General features: G+C 36.6%; 1 protein-coding gene across 3 annotated transcripts in view; it reads left to right on the top strand.

Annotated features, from left to right (window-relative positions):
- The window catches only part of mctp1b (multiple C2 domains, transmembrane 1b), a 68126-nt gene that overhangs the window by 40256 nt on the left and 3227 nt on the right, over window positions 1-24643 (top strand). For all 3 annotated transcript variants that reach the window (XM_079804807.1, XM_079804806.1, XM_079804805.1), the window contains 8 exons: window positions 1740-1842; window positions 2199-2300; window positions 2450-2524; window positions 7585-7704; window positions 9351-9470; window positions 15928-15984; window positions 20916-21025; window positions 21141-21250. In XM_079804807.1, the coding sequence (XP_079660933.1) occupies window positions 1740-1842; window positions 2199-2300; window positions 2450-2524; window positions 7585-7704; window positions 9351-9470; window positions 15928-15984; window positions 20916-21025; window positions 21141-21250 (797 nt within the window). The remainder of the gene's footprint in view (window positions 1-1739; window positions 1843-2198; window positions 2301-2449; window positions 2525-7584; window positions 7705-9350; window positions 9471-15927; window positions 15985-20915; window positions 21026-21140; window positions 21251-24643) is intronic.

The raw sequence follows: 24643 nt of genomic DNA, 5'->3' as shown, positions 1-24643 counted from the left end.
GTTATAAAGTTACAGTTGTGAGTTATAAAGTCAGAATTGCGTGATATAAAGTTACAGTTGTGAGTTATAAAGTCAGAATTGCGTGATATAAAGTTACAGTTGTGCATTATAAAGTCAGAATTGCGTGATATAAAGTTACAGTTGTGCATTATAAAGTCAGAATTGCATGATATAAAGTTACAGTTGTGAGTTATAAAGTTACAGTTGTGAGTTATAAAGTCAGAATTGCGTGATATAAAGTTACAGTTGTGAGTTATAAAGTCAGAATTGCGTGATATAAAGTTACAGTTGTGCATTATAAAGTCAGAATTGCGTGATATAAAGTTACAGTTGTGCATTATAAAGTCAGAATTGCATGATATAAAGTTACAGTTGTGAGTTATAAAGTTGTGATTGTGAGTTAAAAAGTCAGAATTGTGTGATATAAAGTTACAGTTGTGAGTTATAAAGTCAGAATTGCGTGATATAAAGTTACAGTTGTGAGTTATAAAGTCAGAACTGCGTGATATAAAGTTACAGTTGTGCGTTATAAAGTCAGATTTGCATGATATAAAGTTACAGTTGTGAGTTATAAAGTTATGATTGTAAGTTAAAAAGTCAGAATTGCGAGATATAAAGTTGTGATTGTGAGTTATAAAGTCAGAACTGCGTGATATAAAGTTACAGTTGTGAGTTATAAAGTCAGAATTGTGTGATATAAAGTTACAGTTGTGAGTTATAAAGTTGTGATTGTGAGTTAAAAAGTCAGAATTGCGTGATATAAAGTTACAGTTGTGAGTTATAAAGTCAGAATTGCATGATATAAAGTTACAGTTGTGAGTTATAAAGTCAGAATTGCATGATATAAAGTTACAGTTGTGAGTTATAAAGTCAGAATTGCGTGATATAAAGTTACAGTTGTGAGTTATAAAGTCAGAATTGCGTGATATAAAGTTACAGTTGTGCGTTATAAAGTCAGAATTGTGTGATATAAAGTTACAGTTGTGCGTTATAAAGTCAGAATTGTGTGATATAAAGTTACAGTTGTGAGTTATAAAGTTGTGATTGTGAGTTAAAAAGTCAGAATTGCGTGATATAAAGTTACAGTTGTGAGTTATAAAGTCAGATTTGCATGATATAAAGTTACAGTTGTGCGTTATAAAGTTATGATTGTAAGTTAAAAAGTCAGAATTGCGTGATATAAAGTCAGAATTGCGAGATATAAAGTTGTAATTGTGAGTTATAAAGTCAGAATTGCGAGATATAAAGTTACAGTTGTGAGTTATAAAGTTGTAATTGTGAGTTATAAAGTCAGAATTGCGAGATATAAAGTTACAGTTGTGAGTTATAAAGTCAGAATTGCGAGATATAAAGTTACAGTTGTGAGTTATAAAGTCAGAATTGCGAGATATAAAGTTACAGTTGTGAGTTATAAAGTCAGAATTGCATGATATAAAGTTGTGATTGAGTTATAAAGTCAGAATTGCGTGATATAAAGTCAGAATTGTTACAGATAAAAAGTCCCAATTATCTTTTAAATAGTTTTTTTCCATGGCGGAAACAAGCATCCATAGTTTTGCCTGTGTCTTTATCCCGAGATTCAGTACTCTTTCAGAAGATGCGCAATAGCGCTCCTACTGTATAATAGTCAAACCACGGGGAAAAAAATCTGTCAATGGCAGGGAAAGAGTTAATAGAAATGTTTCTGGGTATTTTGTTTTTCTGTTTGATGGAAAAACTCTCTGTTTTTAACCCCGCAGCAATGTGAAAGACATTCACTCTGTGCTGGAGATCACCGTGTACGACGAGGACCGAGATCGCAGTGCTGATTTCCTGGGCAAAGTGGCCATCCCTTTATTACACGTAAGTTCACCCCATTCAGCTTCTCCAAATTCTTAGATCCACGTGTGTTTTTAAAGGCGCTTTTATAGACACGTTTGAAACAAATAGACTCGCCGGTCGGCGAGATTGATGGTGGCGCGTCTTTAAAAGCGCACACAGCTGGGCCTCCCGGTGCCTGGGTAATGTCTCGATGACAGAGGGATGCTGGTAATGAGCAGGTACTTGTCAGAGTTGGAAGTGCTGGAAGGAGGGGAGGGACGGGGAGGGAATGTGCGGCTGGCTGTTTGATGCTGCCGCTGGGAGATCAGGGGTCAGCCGAGGAGGGGGGTCCGCTGGGGCTCTGCCAGACAGCAGGCTGTCACGTCTTCTTCACACAGATCCGCAACAGCGAACAGAAGGCCTACGTCTTAAAAAACAAGGAGCTGACAGGGCCAACAAAGGGGGTCATCTTTCTCGAAGCAGACGTCATCTTCAACGCCGTAAGTGTGCGCTGCGCCTGGAGCGCTGGATGTTGTCTTTTGTTTCTGCTGTGTTTTTTTTCACACTGTCGAATATGCAATAATTATTGATGCATAGAGAACTCCAGCACTAATTAAAACAAATCATACATGCTTGGTTTCGCTTCAAGGTGAAAGCCAGTTTGCGGACGTTCGTTCCATCAGAACAGAAGTACATCGAAGAGGAGGCCAAAGTCTCTAAACAGGTAATATGACAACAATATAACTATTCTTTAAAAGGAATAGATCACAAATAATGGCACCTCCAAACCCACATTACGTAATATAAATCTATAAAACAAAAAGGGATCATTTTGGAAGAATCACCAAACGGCTTTTTCGATAAAGTGACACTTTAAAGTGCCCGAAACCTCCAAAAAGGACAACCAAAGTAGTTCAGATGACTTGTGTGATATGTTAAAAAACACCAAAATGGCATTTTTGATATGCGGATAAGAATGTGGGCTAATCGGAAGCCTCGTCGTAGGGATTAGGGGTGCTCCGATTCAGTGGCTACCGATCGCTATCAGCCGATAATCGCTTTGGGAAGATTGATCAGCGGTCTCTATAAAGGCCGATCTCATGCTGACAACGCATAAAGACGCCCTGCCCTACGGCATATGACATGCAGCGGCACCTTCTCAATCTCTGTCCGGTGCGGGTAAAATAAATTGCGCGTCACACCCGGATAACAGAAACAAACGGCAGTCCACCTGTCACTCAATGTGGCCACGCCCTTAATTATGCAGAACTTTAAGGCTTTATATAATGTAAATGAATGAGTTATAAAAAAACTCAACCTGGAGCCATTTACCTCCAGTCTTTGTGCTAAGCTAGGCTAGCGGTGGGATTCCTTATTAAATTTCTTTAGTATTTCTTACCTCAATACTACTGTTAGACCTATCTGAATTTTTTTGAAATGTATTTGTATTTTATTCTATTTTATTTATTTGTGCTACTGCTTGTAAATTGTTTATTTGATCTTATTTTATTTCAGACTATTTACTTGTCTTTTTGTGAATTCAGTTCAGAGTTTGAAATGCACTGTATGATTAAAGCCTTTAAAACATGTAGGCAAGATAATTATGTCTAAAAATGGCCCCCTACCCCCTAAAATAAAATAAAAAATCCCCCCACAAGAGGATTCCCCCCATTTTCAAAAATGAAATTCGGGCCCTGAATGAATGACTGTAAAAATCCTGATTGGAGCATCCCTATAAATAATTATATATTATAAAAAGAAGGCTTCAAATAGATGATGATCGCTCATCTATGATTTCATCTATTCGGTGATCACTATCAGCAGATACTGCTTCCTGTGATCGACCATCGGCTCCAAAAATATGATCGGAGCACCCTTAGTAGGGATTATCAGTTTTTATCAGGATTATTAAACCATCATATGGCTTTGGAACAGTTATTTTAGCATCCTAAAAACACGTTGGCACCCATGGCCATTTATCCCACTCCCCCACTTTCAATTCTTTATAAAGAATAAAAAAATATGTATGTATGTGTATATATATCAGTTAAAGGTTGAATAATTTTTTTTGTATATAGTTTTTATATATTTTTAATTAAATGTTCGTTTTTTCAGTAATCAAGTTAAACAAAGAAAGTGAGAATTTTTTTATTTGCGACCAGCTTAAATAAAGTTTAATATTTTTTATATTTAATTTCAATTATCATTTATTTGATTTAAAGTAATAAAAATTGTTAATTTTATTTATTATAATAACCCTGCTTTGGAAGACATATGTCATATATCTTACCACCCAAAGTCATATGGACCACTTTAATGGTGCTTTTATGACTACTTTTTGTATGTGTGTGTGTGTGTGTGTGTGTGTGTGTGTTAGAAATCTCTACATTTGTCTTCCATCAATAAAATAAGAGCATACGGTGTGAAACCACATTAAAGGGTTAGTTCCCACCAAAATTAAAATAACGTAATTTATTCCTCACCCTCATGCCGTTCCACACCCGTATGACCGCCGTTCATCTTCGGAAACACAAATGATAGAGACAATAACACAATAAAATATATTTTTGTTGAAATCCGAGGGCTCAGTGAGGCCTCCATAGCCAGCAATGACATTTCCTCTCTCAAGGTCCATTTATGTACTAAAAACATATTTAAATCAGTCCATGTGAGTACAGTGGTTCAATATTAATATTATAAAGCGACAAGAATATTTTTGGTGCGCCAAACTAAATTAAATAATGACTTATATAGTGACAAACGATTTCAAAACAATGCTTCATGAAGCTTCATGAAGCTTCGAAGTGTCGATTCAGTGGTTCGGAGCACCAAACTCGCGTGACTTCAGCAGTTTGGCGGTTCGACACGCGATCCGAATCATGAATCGACTCACTGATTCGTAACGCTCCGAAGCTTCATGAAGCATTGTTTTGAAATTGGTATTTCGTTTTTTTTGGCACACCATAAATATGCTCGTCGCTTTATAATATTAATATTGAACCACTGTACTCAAATGGACTGATTTAAATATGTTTTTAGTACATTAATGGATCTTGAGAGTGTAAATTGCTTTGCTCCCTATTCAGGCCTTACTGAGCCCTCGGATTTCAACAAAAATATCTTAATTTGTGTTCCAAAGATGAACGGAGGTCTTACAGGTGTGGAACGGCATGAGGGTGAGTAATAAATTACATTATCTTCATTTTTGGGAGAACTAACCCTTTAAGGGCGAGTAAATAATAAAGCAATACTTTTAGGTGAACTATTCCTTTAATCTAACGGCTGCAATCAAATCAAAATCACCCCAATGAGGGCCGGCGGTCCCATGCCCGCCACACAATAGGCCGACGTGTTTGGGACAGGGGGCGCAAGTGCTGAATCGCAGCGTTTTCCCCCTTGCCCTGCCGCTCTAGGTGTTGAATAGAAATGTCAAGCCGGCCCTCATGAGAGGAGAGGGGCCACCCCAGAGGGCCCGGCTGCGGCTCTACGGCTGTGCCTGCTCATTGTCCTCTCTCTCAATGTGCCTGCGTGACAAAAGCGCTGAATTGGAGGGGCTGGGCTGAATCAGACGCTGTCACAAAGCTGCGCATTGAGCAGAACAGACCGATTCTTCAGTCCTTTATGCCCGTCTCAGTGAAGAGTTCAACCGTGGATTCAACCCGTATATCTAACCCCAGCTGTCAGTCACACCATCACTTATGGAGATGATTACATTTGCCTCATTTTTTTTGATATGCCATGAGTTTTGTGCACCTTTAGGGGTGGTTTGTGTTTATCATGCTTACCAGAACAAAGTTGTTTGATTTTCTTTCGTTCGGCCCTTTGATGAAAGAGAATAATATTATTAAAAAAATATTCATAAAGTAACTAAAATCTATTTTTTTTATTAATGCTTTTATTCAGCAAGAACACATTCAATTGATCAAAAGTGACATTAAAGATATTATAATCGTTCAAAAGATTTCTGTCAAATTAATGCTGATCTAAAAAAGTATCAAAATTACACAAAAATATGAAGCAGCACAACTTTTTTTAACATTGATAATCAGCATATTAAATGATTTCTGAATCATGTGACACTGAAGACTGGAGTAATGATGCTGAAAATTCAGCTTTGATCACAAGAATAAATTACATTTTAAAATATATTCATATAGAAAACAGAATTGCAATATTTCACAATATCAAATCAAATAAATACAGCATAAGAGATTTACCAACCCCAAACTTTTTATGCCCATTGTTTTAATGTTTTGGTTGGAATACATATATAATGGAATACTATATAATAATTTTGAAAAAAGGTAAATAATATCAAATATTTTTATGGCATTCAGGAGTGTTCTCAGAGCTAAAACTAGTGAAAATGTACTTATTTATAAAATATATTTAATGATTATATGAATGAACATTCCTTTAGTTTCAATGTCATAAAATTATATTAATACTATATATACAGAATACAGTATATATATTAGTGCTGTCAAAATTAGTGCGTTACTGCATGCAATTCTTTTTTCTTTCAGTTTAATACATACATTTTTTTAACACAATTAGCACAGCATCTGTTTATTCTGTCCTCTGGCTAGTGTTACATTATATGATCACGCTCTTATTCATGCAAATGCTTTGTATTTCAGCCATTTCAGCAGTTTGACACACGATCCAAATCATGAATCGATTCGCTGATTCATAACGCTTCGAAGCTTCATGATGCTGTTTTTTGAAATCGGTCATCACTATATAAGTCGTTATTTAGGTTTTAGCACAAAAACTATTCTCGTCGCTTCATAAAGTTATTATAGAACTTTATAACAACGTCTTTAGTACCTTTTATGGGTCTTGAGAGTGTAAAGTGCATTGTGACAATGGCCTTTCTGAGCCATCGGATTTCAACTAAAATATCTTCATTTGTGTTCCGAAGATGAACGGAGGTCTTACGGGTGTCCAACGACATGAGGGGAAGTCATTAATGACAGAATTTTCATTTTTGGGTGAACTAACCCTTTAAGAGATTGCACTTTGTGCATTGGAAGCACTCAAATGTCTGTTTTGAATAGCTACCTCTGTAAAACAGGAAGTTATTTATTCATTTTTTCAGAAGTTGTAGCATATTCCTTTTGTAAAGCTATAGCTATAACTTGTTTGACTCAATGTTTTGTAAATTTGAGCCATGTGTTTATTTAGGTCTTCAATAAAACAAGATGAGAACTTAAATATTCCCAGCACTTTTTGTGATGTAGTGCTTTTTTTCTCTTTTTCATCAAACCGCAGTTTTTGCAAGTTCCCGCAATTTTATCGCATAAAATTGCATAAATATCCCGCATTTTCCATCGCATTTTTTAAGAAAACGTGCCGCATAATCAAGGATTTTTGCCCGCAACAATCACAAAAAAAAAGCCACATTTTTCTGGAAGGACTGAAAAGATGCCATTACAACATACATTTAAGTCTTTAAGTTGTTTCCACATTTTGAGAGTAACTGTGAAATATTAAAAACTCCATTGTATTTAATTGCGATTAATTACAGGAAAAAAAAGTGATTTATTTGTTAATTTAATATTTTTAGTAATGTTTAGTTCAGTTTGTTTTGTTGGCTCATCAAGATAAACAATGAGAAATGTTTTCTTTGCAACTAGCTGAAATAAAGTTATATATATATATATAATAATTTCTAACTCCTTGGTATTCAGGTGTATTGTCATATAATGATAATTATTTTTGAAGAGGTTGTTTTGTGGTTTATTTGTGGTTGAATTTCTGTCTCATATTCTCTCATGTCAGCTGCTGCAGCAGAATTTTAACCGAGTGAAGCGCTGCATCTTCTCCCTCATTAACGTGGGCTCCTACATCAACAGCTGTTTTCAATGGGAGTCCCCCCGCAGGAGTTTATGCGCTCTCTTGGTAGGTGGCAAAACACTACTGGTATAAACATACAGAAACAAACAGCCAATCACAGACTTACACCACTGACATACAACTCAAAGAAACTCACTTACGAAGGGATGGATGGATGGGTGGGTCAGTGGGTGGATGGATGGATGGATGGTGACTCTTGTGTGTTGAAGAGCTGTGATGTGTGAAGTGTGCTCATAGTTTAGCGCTGAAGAACCCTTCAGCTAAAACGAGTAGATGTGATCTCTTAGACGACGTCCCGCTGTGACCTCGCGCCCGACCTCACCCGCACCCCCGCCTGCCCCTCTCTGAACACCTCAAGAGTCCTTCACACGGTTCCCTCTCGCTTTCACTCACATTCACACACTCTATCCACACACTTCCCTCCTGTACCTGAAGGAGGCGCTGTACACTCTCAGTCTCTCTGACAATAGATTCACATGACTATTTTCATCTGTACCTGTTCTTGAAAATGAGCTTACCGAGATTTGAGTTCAACTCTGGTTTACAGCTATGACATCCATATATACACATACATACAGTCAAACCAAAAATTATTCAGACACCAGATATTTTTTTTTACTAGTGGGTGCAGGACACTCTAGTCCATTTATGTGAGGATGACAAAATAAAGTAAACTGTGACATATTATACCCAAAAATTATTCATACAGTGGACTACCAGTAACATGTATCAAAATTTGGTACCAAAATTATTCAGACACTTTGACCTGACCATGTTTTGCTTAAGTGTTTTTTTCTTGAATTGCTAATGCAACATTTTACACCACACACACTGAACAAAAAGAAGCATTGCTTGGTCATTGGTTGACCTAAATTGGTATTATCCAATTTGTTTACTTAAATTGAACAGCTGACAGCTGATTGGTTGATTGTAATCCATTACATACCGTCCAATCAAAGTTATCTGACATTATCAAGATGAATTTGTGCTGACACAGTTTAAGTTCTTGTCATATTTTATTACCATTTTCTAAACTATAGCGAATAAACTGTGATAATGTGAGAAAATATTGAAGGTGTCCTACCAAAGCTGCATTTATTTGATCAAAAATACTGTAAAAAGTGTAATATTGTGAAATATTATTATATTTGTAAATAACCGTTTTCTATTTTAAAATAATAATTTATTTCCTTTGGTGGTATTCCTCCTTTATTCTTTGATTAATATAAAGTTCAGAACAGTTTTTTAATAGAAGTATTTTGTAACAAATGATTTTCCTGTTCACTTTTGATCAATTCTAAGTGCGAATAAAAATATGAATTTCTTTAAAAAACAACATTTATCACCAGGTTGTCATGTAGCTTGGCAATCATAAACCTACACAGTACAGTAAGGATAACCGCTGTATTAGTATACAACTTAAGAAGTATATTTAGAATATTTTATTGTGATGATTAATAATAATAAATGTTATTATTTATTGAACATTGAGTATATAGTAAGTATAATACTGATAATGGTTTATTGCTTTATTAATTTTAAATGTAAGTGTATTAAAAAGTTATTAAACGTTAGAAGATATCTTAATTGTAGTAACTTATTGTCATGAAGTAATTTGAATCATTTGTACATTCCCTTCTGTTAGTCCATAAAATGCTTCTCTTAATCGTGGCATTGTCCTGATTGTTCAGATCTTTGTGGTGGTGGTTTGGAATTTCGAGATCTATATGGTTCCATTGTCCTTGCTTCTGCTGCTGACCTGGAATTACTTCCTGCTGGCCTCCGGGAAGGAGCCGCGCGAGGGAAGTATGGTGAGTGTTTTTATGAGTCTAATGATTGCTAAATTTGTGACATTTATCTCTAGCTCATTTTAAGCACATGGTGGTTGTAGGCCGTCACAGGAAATTGAAACGTCTCAAAGCGTCTTTGATTATTTGAACCCGCCCTCAACTATTCCAGGTCAATAAACAGTTATGTTATATTGTGCATGTTTATTTTTTTTAAGGTGTGTGCACAGCTGGAATTGAATGTTTTTATTCCAATTACTTGAGGTAATTAAAAGTAGCACAGATATACGAGCTCTTAAACGTGCCATTCCACTTACCTGGTGTATTTACTTATCGCATTTTCCAATTAAATTGTGTCAAACTAATTTCATGCCATCGTGAAATGTTGCCAATCACACTAAGTGTGTAGGCAAAACTCCCTGAAAATTGATTCCATTTTAATTGTTCAAATGGCGTGGAATGAGTGCTGATGACTTTCAATGAGAGGGTGTTCACTTCCCAATTAAGCCATCAACATTTTAATTAAATTTTTATTCAGGAGTATCCGGTCAAAGAGTCAGTAGTGATATGCATCAGATGAATCTCAAAACAATAAAATAATAATTTTCCACTTCTTCACAAATTAAAATGGAATTATCATATTGACCAGCATGAATTTCAACATAAAAAAATGTATTGCTTTTTTTTTTTGTGAGCTGGATTTCAGCTGACGGACACATGACAGACAGAGAGAATCGTTTTCACATTCAGACGGAGATTGACACAAATATACAGTCTGTCACAAATCTGAGTCGTATGCGTATACGTTTTCATATGTGGCCTAACGGCTAATAAGTGGCGGAACAGTTGCCATTAAATTGCCATCAGTCTGCGTGTGATGCAACGTGAGAGTTTAAATGACATTCTAAGGAAAGTGTTATTGCTCAGGAGCCGTATTCACAAAACATCTTAAAGCTAAAAGTAGCTCCTAACTTGCCGATTTAGGAGAAACTCATAAAAATAATGGGTGTGTCAGTCCTAATTTTAGGACTCCTAAAGTTTTGCTCTAAGAGTATTTTACAAAACATTTTAGTGCTAAAACTAGCTCCTAAATCAGTGACATGTTAGTAGTCAAGAGGACTCCTAAAGGGATAGTTCACCCAAAAATGAAAATTCTATCATCATTTACTCACCCTCAAGTTGTTCCAAACCTGTATGAGTTTCTTTCTTCTGCTGAACACAAAAGGAGATATTTTGAAGAATGTTTGTGACCAAGCAGATTGAGCAACCATAAACTACCAAAGTAGGGAAAAAAATACTATGGTAGTCAATGGTTGCTTTATCTGCTTGGTTACAAACATTCTTCAAAATATCTTCTTTTGTGTTCAGCAGAAGAAAGAAACTCATACATGTCTGGAACAACTTGAGGGTGAGTAAATGATGATAGAATTTTCATTTTTGGGTGAACTATCCCTTAAGTCACTAAGACCAAATCACAAACAATCCCAACATTTCTCCCCTTTCAAACTCATTGTCTACTCACTGTCCTATCATAATAAAAAGACAAAATATTTAATAATTATTTATTAAATAAATAAAAAAGGAAATAATTTCTGATTACCTGTGGCAGTTGTTTCATGAGTTCACACTTACAAATGATTGGATAGAGTAAAAGAGTAAAATAAGCCTATTTGGGGAGCTCTTGGGGACGGGTTCGAGGGCTCCGAGCTCTCCCCCGAATCCCCGGCTGGGCTGAGAGTGAGGAGTTGGGGTGGAGGAGGGATGCAGAAAGCTGTCGAGGTAACTAGGGGAGTCGGCTGTGTGTAATGTATATACTCAAGCTGATTAGATAGTGCTCCTCCCGAACTTTGATTATAAAACATAATTTGTCGCTTGGATTCTGCAATCTCTCGCAAATGCAGACATGCAAGAGGCTGACAATTAGCTGAACATACAGTATACTTGTTTAATTAGTGACTACTTTTTAAAATCTTTATTTGAATATGGTAAACATTTTATTTTAAAGTCTTTATTTGAATATGATAAAATGATACCTCATTCTACAATATTTTTATAATTAAATCATTGACAGAGACTCCTCCCCTATCAGCCAATCACAATGGCCCTGTCCCAAATGGCACCCTAAACCCTCACGGTCTTCCTCTGAGTCCGCACTTCCACGACGTAATGCCACTTTGACTGCTGGGAAGAAGGCCACTGCGTAACCAGCATCAGTGCGGACTCTGCAGAAGTGCACATCGAGGGCGCATATCGACCTCAAAGGGGGCTCTCGCGAGCACCCTTCTGAGACCTAAAATGACAAATGGGACACCCTGCGGTCTCGTGGACTTAAAGGGATAGTTCACCCAAAAATGAAAATTAGCCTATAATTTACTCACCCTCAAGTCATCCTAGGTGTATATGACGTTCTTCTTTCAGACGAATAAACTCGGAGTTATATTACAAAAGTCCAGGCTAATCCAAGCATTAGAATTGGATTCATAGTTGCTCTGTTTCTGAAGTCCATAAAAAGTGCATCTATCCATCATATATCTGCTCCACGGTGTTAATAAAGGCCTTCTGAAGCGAATCGATGCATTTGTGTAAGAAAAATATCAATTTTTTTTACTTTATCAAGTAAACTTTCGACCGACCGCCTTCCCTGTTCAATTTATGGAAAAATTGTTGAAAGTTCCCCTGCCGATCGAAAGACTAACAAGACCAGGTCAGCTCGTCATGACGTAACGTACGCATCTTGAGTTTCACTTTCAACATTCAACACTTTTCCACGGAAGACGGTTGTTCGAAAGTTTACTAGATAAAGTTTTAAATATGAATATTTTTCTTACACAAACACATCGATTCGCTTCAGAAGGCCTTTATTAACACCCCGGAGCCGTGTGGAGCATGTTATTTGACGGACAGATGCACTTTTTATGGACTTCAAAAACAGAGCAACTATGAATCAAATTCTAATGCTTGGATTAGCCTGGACTTTTGTAATATAACTCCGATTTTATTCGTCTGAAAGAAGAATGTCATATACACCTAGGATGACTTGGGGGTGAGTAAATCATGGGCTAATTTTCATTTTTTGGTGAACTATCCCGACACGCACACGCAGCGGCCATTGTAAGTCCACAAGACCAAAAGTGCACATGAAGTGTGCCATTTGGTACAGGGCCTATGTACATAGTTAGTAAGCAGGATGACATCATCCATAGCAACGAGGTCAACCCCGCCCTTACTCTTAGCTTCTCTTTATTCGGAGAACTCTTAGTGGTAAGATAAAATGTTTTGTGAATACGGCCCCTGACGTTGATCTTTCATTGCTCAAGTCTTCATTTATGTTTCTTTTAGACATCAACTTCGTATCAGATGTTTCTTTTAAAATTGCTTATGAAGAAATACAAATGAGATGGTTGTTGACAGTATGAATAAAAAACAGGTTTCTCATGAGTGTAAAATTGTGATTTACAGGCTTGGAAAAGTCCAAATATGATGATTTTTTCGAACTATTTTAAATGCTATTATTAGTATTGTATTTTTATCCTTATTAAATAATGTAAATGCATGCCTTGGAAAAATGTAAAGGGTCATGAAACTGCAAAACACATTTTTTGAGATGTGAAATTATATCTACATGCTGCACATCACTGAAAACACTAAAAGCACTGAAAATTGGTTATTTATTGCATTTGTCTGAGCAATTTCGTTCTTACGTAAAAGCAAAGTCGAAGCAACGTCAACGAATCTGAGGTAGAAGCGTGCCTTCGGAGTGTGTGACTGGCTGCAGGCAAGATTCTACGTCAGCGGTCCTCTGCATTTATTCATGAGATGAGCTCTTTTAACCCAATCACTGTGCTGTATTACACATGAGATCGCATTACAGCGGAGAATTTAAACAAGTGGCGCGCACATAAGAACACAGTTTCCGCGATGAGTTCAACAACTCTCATCACGTGGATCATATAGATCAGATACAGACTGGAGTGAGGACGTTTCAAGTTTTTAATGGACACATTTCATATACTCTAGTGCACTAAACATGGACTTGTATGCGCATATATTTAATCACGTCATCTTCAAATGAAATATGTGCAAATAAGGACACTGATACAGCCGTACGTCTGATCATGAACACGATGACATGACACAATGAATTATTCTGATACACGGAAGACAATGATGTAGACCGACATTTCAAAGAACAATGGGCAAAAAAGTAGCCTTTATTCTTTCTGTGTTAAACTGATGTGTACAGAGACTGTAGTGCTCTTAAATGTATTGAAAATATTATTAGACCTTTTAAACGTTCTTTCGCGTTTCTCATTCGTTTTGGCAGTTTGTTCTTATAGGGTTCGATTTTTAAAATACATCAAGGTGCCCTTAACCTTGTTTTTTTTTCTCCGTGGTCATATTTTAATATTCATGGTCTGTATAGTGAGTGTTGTAGGTCTGTGTTTTATTGGTTGTTGTCTCCCCTCTACACTCTCACTTTTCCACAGTTTTACGCGCCCATTTCTTGAGACTTTTTCCGACTCTGAGGTGTGAACGACCAGGCTAAAACAGGGGTTTCATAACACTTTAATGAGAAATGTTTAAGCTAATATCATGATCTCACTTAATGTGATTCAAGTTTATTTTGGTTTTTGCAAAATATATTTGCTCTCCATTTTAACTCTGCCTGTTAGCGTTTAAAAAAAAAAAAAGTTGCCAGCCACTGCCAGCATTTTTTTACATTTTCCCAAAAGTTTCATGGCCACCAGAATATTTTGTTGTATGAATGTCTGAACATGCAGTATTTCAAAAGAAAGAACAGACCCTCTGCTTTAAACAACAACAACAACAACAACAACAACAACAACAACAACAACAACAACAACGATTTATTCTAGCTTAATGCAGTTAAAAAAAGCAACATTTTGAGCAAAAAGCTGAGAAAAATGCATTTTTGTCAGACTATATCCAGGTCGGAGTCAGAACAACGATCAAACACAGATGGAGTAGATCGAGTCCATCAATGCCCGTAATGCTTGCACAGTCCTGTAGCTCACCCTGGGTCGACATTTCATTCAATAATGTTGGGCAGTTTTGATTTATATGCTGCTTAATATTGATGATTGCATTATTTTACATATGCATATGATTACATATGATACATAAAATTTACTTAAAGGATTAGTTGACTTTAAAATGAAAATTAACCCATGATTTACTCCCCCTCAATACATCCTAGGTGTATATGACTTTCTTCTTTCTTATGAATACAATTGGAGTTATATTAATAAATATCTGGATGTTTCCAGGCTTTATAATGCCAGTGACGGGGTCCATTGAGTTTGAAGCTCAAAGAAGTGCATCCATCCATCATAAACGCACTCCCCACGGCTCCAGGGGGTTAATAAAGGCCTTCTGAAGCAAATCGATGGGGTTTTGTAAGAAAAATATCAATATTTTAAAATGTTATAAAGTAAAATATCTAGCTTCCGGTGGACCGCTTTTCGTATTCAACTGATGTATGTACTGTATGTCGTAGTGTAAGCGTTTTGAACTGCGAGAGGCATCACACTTTCTTTGTAAGCTGGATACGGAATGTGGTCTGGTGGAAGTTAGATATTTTACTCCATTAAGTTTTAAATATAGATTTTTTTTTCGCTTCAGAAGGCCTTTATTTACTTCCTGGAGCCCGTATGGAGTACGTTTATAATGGATGGATTCAGTTTTATGAGCTTCAAACTCAATGGACCCCGTCACTGCCATTTTAAAGCTTGGAAACATCAGGATATTTATTAATATAACACCGATATACACCTAGGATGGCTTGAGGGTAAAAAAATCATGGAGTCATTTTCTTTTAAAGTGAACATCCTTTAATTTTTTGGCGAATTTTTTAAAAGTAAATTTCACATATGGAATTAAGTAAACTCTACTTAACTAAGTTAAGTAAAATGAACAAAGAAAAGAAGTCATTTTATCTTGGCCAGTAAAAGGTTGAGTAACCTTTGCAAGTTTCCTTTGCAATACCTTTTACTTAAACAATATAACACTGAATTAAACCACACTTAAACTGTATGCTTTACTTAGAAACATCTAAGTAAATAAAATGGATATAATGTAGACACCATATCTACATAATAGAAGTAACGCGCCACCTGAACACAGAGACCGACCGCAATACTTGGTACACCACAATGACGTAACATTCGATAGATCATTTTTGAGTATGTATGTGTCAATTTGAGTAGAAAATGAACTCCAAATGTCACAAAATGACAAGTTACTAAACCTAACAACAAAACAATCATAAAACGGTGTAAATTCAGTACTATTTCAGAAGATGAGTCATAGCGCCCCCTACCATAACAGTGAAAACATGGAACGCTGGACATCCTATCAATGGCGGGGAAAGAGTTAAACTTATTGCTGTTTTTCCAAGTAGAAACATCCGAGATATCAAAGAGATCGCATTTGTGATTTTTTTCTTATTGTTGCTTTATAGCAAGCGATGGAGGACCTTCTCGAGGATGTGGATGAAGAATATGACAAGGATGACAAGGTAACCATACATTTCTATGTGGAAGCCTAATTATTTCCTGATTAACTCATTAAGTCTCTTCTTTCCTCTGGGTGACGCGCAGTGTGAGAGGATATCTCTTGGCCGAAGGAAATCTAGCCTTGTTTCTCTAGAATAGCACAATCGTTCGTGGTCTCGTGCGTTAGCTGGAGCTCTAGGGGACAGCAGAAAGGTTGGTGCACGGACACTCAGTTTAATATATGTGTCAGTGCTTTAGTTTAATTGCACCTGAGGCTTGCGTTGCCAAATATACTCAACATATCCCAGATGTTTAACTCCAGCCGTTCTTCGCGTTCCCATAACCCTTTGTGCGCCACAAGGCAGCCATTAGCGGCCTAACCTTTGACCCTGGGAGCTAACTTGGGTATTTTGGCACAAATGACCCAGACACCTGTTTTCCATTCATAAGGACCCCTCATAGGCCCGGGCTAAGCCTGGACATATGTTTGCACTTAGCTTACCGCCGGCTGGTCATGAAAATACAGCGAGGGTTGATATCGCTCTCCAAGCTTTCAGAAATTGTTTCTGCTAATTTATGGGGACAATTGATTTGTTGAACTCCGACTCTGTAAGTTGTCGGAGAAAGAATAACACAACTTGCAGCCCGTCCCACTGATTTTCCATCCGACCCGTCGCAGGTGAGGCGTAGGGTTCAGAATAAATGCTGTCCTTATTGCGTATGCGTTTGAGTATAATGGCAAGCTAGCTGAGAAATGTATCTATTAGATCGAACATTAAATACCACATAACATTGTGTAATTAAAAATCATGTGTTGACGTATTTCCTGTTGGGGCGGGAGATATTGAAGGGCGCTTCCTTTTTGAATAGTCGTTTAGTATGAAAACATGTGGGGTTGGTTAGGCTTTTTCATGTTGAATGAAGTCTCTTCTGCTCATTTATTTGATCAAAAATACAGTAATATTGTGAAATACTATTACAAATTAAAAACTATTACAAATTTGAAATTGTATTTTATTCCTGTGATCAAAGCTGAATTTTCAGCATCATTACACCAGAGTCACATGATCCTTCAGAAATCATTCTAATATTCTGATTTGCTGCTCAAGAAACATTTCTGATTATTATCAATGTTGAAAACAGTTGTGCTGTTTAATATTTCGGTGGAAACTGATACATTGTCAGGAAGTTCAAAAGAACAGCATTTATTTGAAATATATATATATTTTTTGTAATATCATAAATGTTCATTTTGATCCATTTTGATCAATTTAATACATCCTAATAAAAGTATTAATTTCTTTAAAACACATTGTACCAAACTTTTGAACGATAGAGTAATGTTTTACAGAATAGGGTACAACAGGGCTAAAGGCCCCACGGGGTTAAAAGGCTCCTTGATTTGATTTTCCTCTAAACCACTAGATGGTACAAAAACTTGCCTCAGCACTTTCCAAAACATCTGCTTTTCAAGAAGCACCTTGAAATTTACTAATCTGACACAATCGGTGGCAGTATAGCACAAAGTTGATTCTGTGCAAATTTGATCTAATATTTGATGATTTAATTTTTTTATATATATATTTAAGCAGCAAATAAGAATCACAAAAATTATTGGATATATTTTGAGACAAAGGTCTTGTTAATGATTTTCATTCAGATTGTAAATATTATATATTAAGTTGGGTGTCCACCCTAGAGATAATCACCATATTTATAATGAAACCATCATATTTAAAAATGTGATATGAATCATATCATATGATAAAATATAATTTATTGTTACTAATGTAAATCTATATTAAATTATTATGGGATCTCCTTCAATGCTTTCAGAATCTTTACTTTTTAAGATTATTTTGGTTCTATATTTTTCTATATATTTCTATATTAACATATTTTAATGACAGTATATTTATTGAACAAAAATGAATTATTTTATTTTTCAAAATAAACAGAAAATAGTGCAAGCTTTGCTAAAGTGATTGTTTTGAACAAGTATTAAATTAGACATTATTAAAAATAATAAATTAAAAATAATATTATTTTAGCGAAAGTATTTGTAAAAATATATTTAAAAAGTAAGTTACCTGGTTGCCTTAAAATTTAGTTCATTGAAATTAAAAATTTGAGTTAATACAATGAACATTTGAGAATTGACATCACCTTTTATTCAAATATTATTAAAAGATTTTGTAAGCATATTTCATGTTTTATTTGTAATAATGCAGTGAAACATGCCAAATTGTGCTATTTTCATGATTTATCACAAAAAATATATATATTTATGTGGTTCAGATACAATAATATTTTGAGTTTCAATTTATTAAACCAATTTCCTTCATTGTATTAACTCAATTTTAATTTCAATGAACTCAAAATTAAGGCAACCAGGTTACTTACTTTTTTAAGTTAAACCAACAATATTTTTTTTACAGTGTATCAATACTTTTGCCCCATGCTGGTGAGCCTTTTACACTATGCGTGCGCCACCTCATACATTAATAAGACTTTTAAACAAAATAAACAACTTTCATGATTTACTTTCACACAAAATCTGTTGCTCTATAAATGTTCAATACAAACATATATATTTTTTTCTGTAATCATACACTATGAGAGTAATGGAAAGCAATTTTTTCTTAAGGTGTGCCTTTAGCCCCGTTGTACCCTATTATATAAAAATCCCTATAATGAACTTCCTCGTGTTGCTTTATTAACTTACAATTAACTGTATTTTTATAAATAAATCTTTAATATAGTAACTTATTGGTAACACTTTACAATAAGGTTGTATTAGTTAACATTAGTTAATGTATTAGTTAACATTAACTAACCACGAACAACACCTCTGTACAGCATTAGTTCATCTTTGTTAACATTAGTTCATAAAAATCCAGCTCTTCGTGGTTTGTTCATGTTAGATCACAGTGCATTAACTAATGTTAACAAGATTTTAATAATGCATTAGTAAATGTTGAAATTAAAGGGTTAGTTCACCCAAAAATGAAAATTCTGTCATTAATTACTTACCCTCATGTCGTTCGACACCCGTAAGACCTCCGTTCATCTTCAGAACAGAAATGAAGATATTTTAGTTGAAATCTGATGGCTCTGAAAGGCCTACATTGACACAATGGCACGGTTCACTCTCAAGACCCTTAAAAGGTACTAAAGACGTCGTTACAAAGTCCATCTCACTACAGTGGTTCTACAATAACTTTATGGAGTGGCGAGAATAGTTTTTGTGCGCAAAAAAACCCTAAATAACGACTTATATAGTGATGACGATTTCAAAACACGGCATCATGAAGCTTCGAAGAGTTATGAATCAGTGAGTCGATTCAGCGGTTTGGATCGCCAAATTTCAGCAGTTTGGCGGTTTGACACGCGATCCGAATCATGATTCGACTCACTGATTCATAAAGGCCCGGGTATACTTCACTTACCGCGCCCGGACGCGTCACGCGCGCAGCCCTGTCTGCGCGTCTTTTAAAGTATACTACACAACGGATGCGCGCGGAGGATCGCGTTCGACACATGCGCAGTAAAAAAGTGTCTATGCTCTACCAGACATCGGAGGGCAGCACTGAGTCCTGTCATCAAAGGGACATTTGCTGGGCATGATCGGAGAAGAACTGTAGTGGATCCACCATTGCAACATAGTTTGGAAGAAACACTGAAGAATCAAAAATTCTCTCTTTTTTTCAAGCGTGTTGTTTTTAAACCGGTCTTTGCACACTCTTCTTCGACGGCTGAACACTGTGCTCAATACTGTGTGTATTGCCACCTAGTGGACTCTTCTGTACTGCTCGCGCATGCGCTGTTGCACGCGGACCGTCCGCGCGGTCTCAAAATTTGGGCTGCGCGCGGACGGGGTGTGCGGCCGGTCGCGAGCCCTCCGAATGACGAAAATTACGTCATGCGGGCGGTGCACGAACGCGGACGGCCGAAGTATACCCGGGCCTTAACGCTTCGAAGCTTCATGAGGCCGTGTTTTGAAATCATCATCACTATACAAGTCGTTATCTAGGGTTTTTTTGCGCACAAAAACTATTCTCGTCACTCCATAAAGTTATTGTAGAACCACTGTAGTGAGATGGACTTTGTAACGACGTCTTTAGTACCTTTTATGGGTCTTGAGAGTGTAAAGTGCATTGTGCCAATGGAGGCCTTTCAGAGCCATCAGATTTCAACTAAAATATCTTCATTTGTGTTCTGAAGATGAACGGAGGTCTTACGGGTGTCGAACGACATGAGGGTAAGTAATTAATGACAGAATTTTCATTTTTGGGTGAACTGACCCTTTAACATTAACAAAGATAAACAAATGCTTTATAAGTGAAGTTCAATATTCGTGCATGTTAACTAATGAACCGTATTGTAAAGTGTTACCAACTTATTTATTGTTCTGAAAGGACTGGGAATTTTTGTCATATGGACATTTATTAGAAAATGGAATTACAGCCTGACTATTTTTTGCTACTCGCTATTCAAAATACATTTATGTTTTTGGTCCACACTCAAACAAACACCAGGATATGGAATGCTCATGATTTAAATTTGATTTGCCAATATTTAAAATGTAGCTTTTGAGATTTTCATTATTAGAATTTGATTGAGATTAATAAAAAATCTAATCTTTAATATTATTCTGTTTGGTTCCAACGAATTGTGTGGTTCAGACTGAGGCCCTCTTTTCCATATTAATGAAGCTGCGGTTGGGATTGGAGACTCGCTGCTTTTGTGTTAAGTTACACCATCTAACCTTTTAGTCTAAAGAGAAGAGACACCAGCTAGCAAACAAAAGCTTCCCCACCCCCACGTCTTTCATTTCTCATAACAACTAAACTCATGTTACCTTACTAGAGGATATCCTACAGACCAAAGCACAACTGTCCAACATTTGCAAAATGAATTCTAACTCACGAGGTGTTGTGCACTCAAACAACAGGACTCGGAAAAAAAGGGCTTCTTGGACAAATTCTACGCAGTTCAAGATGTGATCATCACGGTTCAGAATGCTCTGGATGACGTGGCCTGCTTTGGGGAACGAGTGAAGAAGTGAGAAGTTTGGATATTATTTTATACCTGTGTAGCTTCCTTTTTGTATTGATTTCTTATCATTATTGCATTTTATATTCATTTTCATGCTGTTCCTCTCTTCTTTTTTTTATAGCACGTTTAACTGGTCTGTGCCTTTTCTGAGCTGGTTAGCCATAACAGTGCTATGTGCCGGTGCCACGCTAATATACTTCATCCCACTACGGTACATTGTGCTGGTCTGGGGTGAGAAATCCTATTGCTCTTGTGTATTAAACACTCTCTCAATGGTCAGGTGTCAGTTGATCTAGATGCATTTCTGTGAAGTAGGGATGCACCATATATCGGCCCCCATATCGGTATCGGCCGAAATATGTTCATTTTTAATGTTATCGGCCCAATAAAACAAATTTGCCCCGATATATTAAAGCTGATAAATTATGGATTATTTCCTTCAGCTGAGATACTTCAGATGCGCACTGTTCACCATGATGGTTTAGAATTGCTTGAAATATGATTGAAATTATTAAAATAAGGAAAATATAGTTACGTTAACATGTGCAGCACAAGTCTGTCATATAGTAGGGTGACCAGACGTCCCCGTTTTCCGGGGTCAGTCCCGGTTTTTGGTGTTCTGTCCCCGTTTTACAGCTCGTTCAAAAAAACCTGCAGATACTATGCAAAAAAAAAAAAAAAAAGCGCCCAACCAACATACAGCAGCCTGTGGGTTATAGGAGCAATCGTGTAGTGATTAATTTCACCAGCAGATGGCGCTGTGAGATACGCCGCTACTCCATGAAGATCGTAACCGAGAGCACTCAGAGCAGAGCGCCATTATCGTCAAATATCAAAAGAAACATCGTTATCGCTTTCAAGGTAGTAACATACTAAGTATTCATGTTAAATTAAAGTAATACTGTTTGTATGTGCTTGATAACAGAGCCTCAACAGGATGCGGGATTGTTCTGTCCCCAAAAGTTCTGCAGTCACAAAGCAGTGATACACATCTGAACTATTAAAAACCTAAACAATTAACGTTACAAATACATGTGCAAAGTTCACATACTTTCTTCTTAAAATAAGCCTAAAATGCAAAATAACAAGAGCAATTAAGGATAGTAAGAGTTATTTTCAAGCACAAACGTAACAAAAAATTTAACATTTAAAAAACAAGTAATTTATATAGTATAAACTTGTGAAAATTTAAATATTAAATACAATTATAAAATGTTAAAATATTTGTTAAATTGTTTTATTTATCATATTTATGTTGTTTTATTTTTGTAATGTGTTTTTGTTAAGTCATGTTATAATATTGTTTTGAATTGCTTGTTATTTACAGTGGTTACTATTAACTGTTTTCATTGTGGAATTGTGTTAAATCCAGACCAAAAATCCTAATAATCAAACTAAATCATAATAATTATTAATGTTAATAAAAATAATATAGGGAGCCCACAACAACAACAACAAATTAAAAAATGTATTCTCCCTGTTTTTTAATTTAAAGATAATAACAAATGAGATTTTAGTGATATTTTGACCACTCAAATAGGAAATGTCCCCGGTTTCCATTTGAGAAATCTGGTCACCTTATCATATAGGCAACATCAAATTATAATGAGAACATTATAATTGTGTGCTTGGGACATGGATTTTAATGTTGAGACTTGTTTTTTATAATCAGGCTCTCAAAAATGATATAACTTGGATTATATAATTATATAACTTGGCAATATATTGGTTATCGGTTATTTTAAATCTCTGAAGCGCATGGTGTCCGAATCCACTTTTGCTAGTTTAGCGACAGAAAAAACGGTCGGCGGGTGGTCCAAAAAGGTTGTACCTAGACTCTAATGAGTCTTGGGTGTGTTTTGGGCGTAACGTGTAATAAACCAATGAGAGAGTCTCATCTCCCATTCCCTTTAAAAGCCAGTTGCGCTTGCACCATGGCGGATTCACTATTTACATGGCGGAAAGACTGAAGTCTTCTCCAGAGAGGAATCCTTTTATTTTTAATATTTAAAAAATGTCTGTGTAATGCTGCGCGTCCCTGTGTGTGTGTAATAAGCAGAATGTATGTGCGCTGTGTACTCGCCTATAGGCGCATATTGCGAACCAAGATTCAAGAGTTTTATTTGTCACATACACAGTTATATACACAATATACAACTGGCAGTGAAATGTAAACAGGTCCGCTCCATGGACAGTGCAAATAACAGTTACAAGAAATTAAAATAGAAATAGAATAAAATTAGAATAAAAAGTATTAACATAAGTAGGATTATAAATAAATCAAGTAAAGATAAAAATGGAAATAAGATAAAATAAAAATATAAAAAATATGTGGATATGATAAGTGAGATAAACTGTAGACTTAAAAATAAGTGGTTAACATAAAATATATATATATGTATATATAAAGAAGTATAATGTGCAAGGTTTATTACAGGTTGTTACACAGTAACAATAGGAACGTAAAGTGCAGTGCAATGGCAGTATGTGGATGTTAATGTTTAAACTGGATGTTTATGCGTGTGCGGGGGTGAAGTGAGTCACGTGACTGAGTTCAGGAGTCTGATGGCCTGGGGGAAGAAACTCCTCCTGAGTCTTTCAGTCTTTGCCATCAGGCTACGGAAGCGCTTACCAGATGGCAGCAGGGTGAAGTGAGAGTTTGCAGGGTGATTAATGTCTCTGATGATTTTAGTAGCTCTACCTCTGCAGCGTTTGGTGTAGATGTCCTGCAGAGACGGGAGAGCTGAGCCTGAGATGCGCTCGGATAAGCGCACCACTCTTTGCAGGGCTTTGGAATCGTGACTGGTGCTGTTCCCGTACCACGCTGTGATGCACTGAGTCAGGACACTTTCTATCGCCCCTCGATAGAAAGTTTTCAGGATGGCTGGTGAAACCCTGAATTTCCTCAGCTGGCGCAGGTGGTACAGTCTTTGCCTGGCTTTTTTCACCTGTGTCTGGATGTGTGTAGTCCAGGTCAGATCCTCGGAGATGTTCACACCCAGGTATTTGAAGCTGCTCACTCTCTCTACCGGTGTCCCACTGATCATGAGAGGGGAGTATGACCGATGCTGTCTCTTCCTGAAGTCCACAATCAGTTCTTTGGTCTTGTTAACATTCAGAGAGAGACAGTTTTCCTGGCACCATGATGTCAGTTGCTCCACTTCGTCCAAGTATGCCGTCTCATTGTTGTTGGAGATGAGACCCAGGACAACAGTATCATCAGCAAACTTGATGATAGAGGTGGAGCTGTGTGTGGACAAACAGTCATGGGTGTAGAGAGAGTAGAGCAGGGGACTCAGCACACAGCCCTGTGGAGCTCCAACACTCAGGGTGATGGAGGTGGAGGTGAACTGGCCTACTCTCACCGCCTGGGGTCTGCCAGTGAGGAAATCTTCAATCCAGAGGCAGAGAGAAGAATTCAGGCCTAGATCCAGGAGTTTGTGTGTTAGCTTAATGGGAACTATGGTGTTAAAGGCTGAGCTATAGTCAATAAATAGCAACCTGACATAGTTCCCACTTTTGCTGTCGATGTGAGTGAGGCAGGAGTGAAGGACGTGAGAAATGGCATCTTCAGTCGATCTATTGGGACGATAGGCAAACTGAAGAGGGTCCAAAGTGTCAGGA

This window comes from Gobio gobio (assembly GCF_949357685.1).
Source record: "Gobio gobio genome assembly, chromosome: 22".
NCBI lineage: Eukaryota > Metazoa > Chordata > Actinopteri > Cypriniformes > Gobionidae > Gobio > Gobio gobio.
Note: the sequence above shows the minus strand (reverse complement) of the source record. Positions and strands in the feature narration are given on the sequence as shown.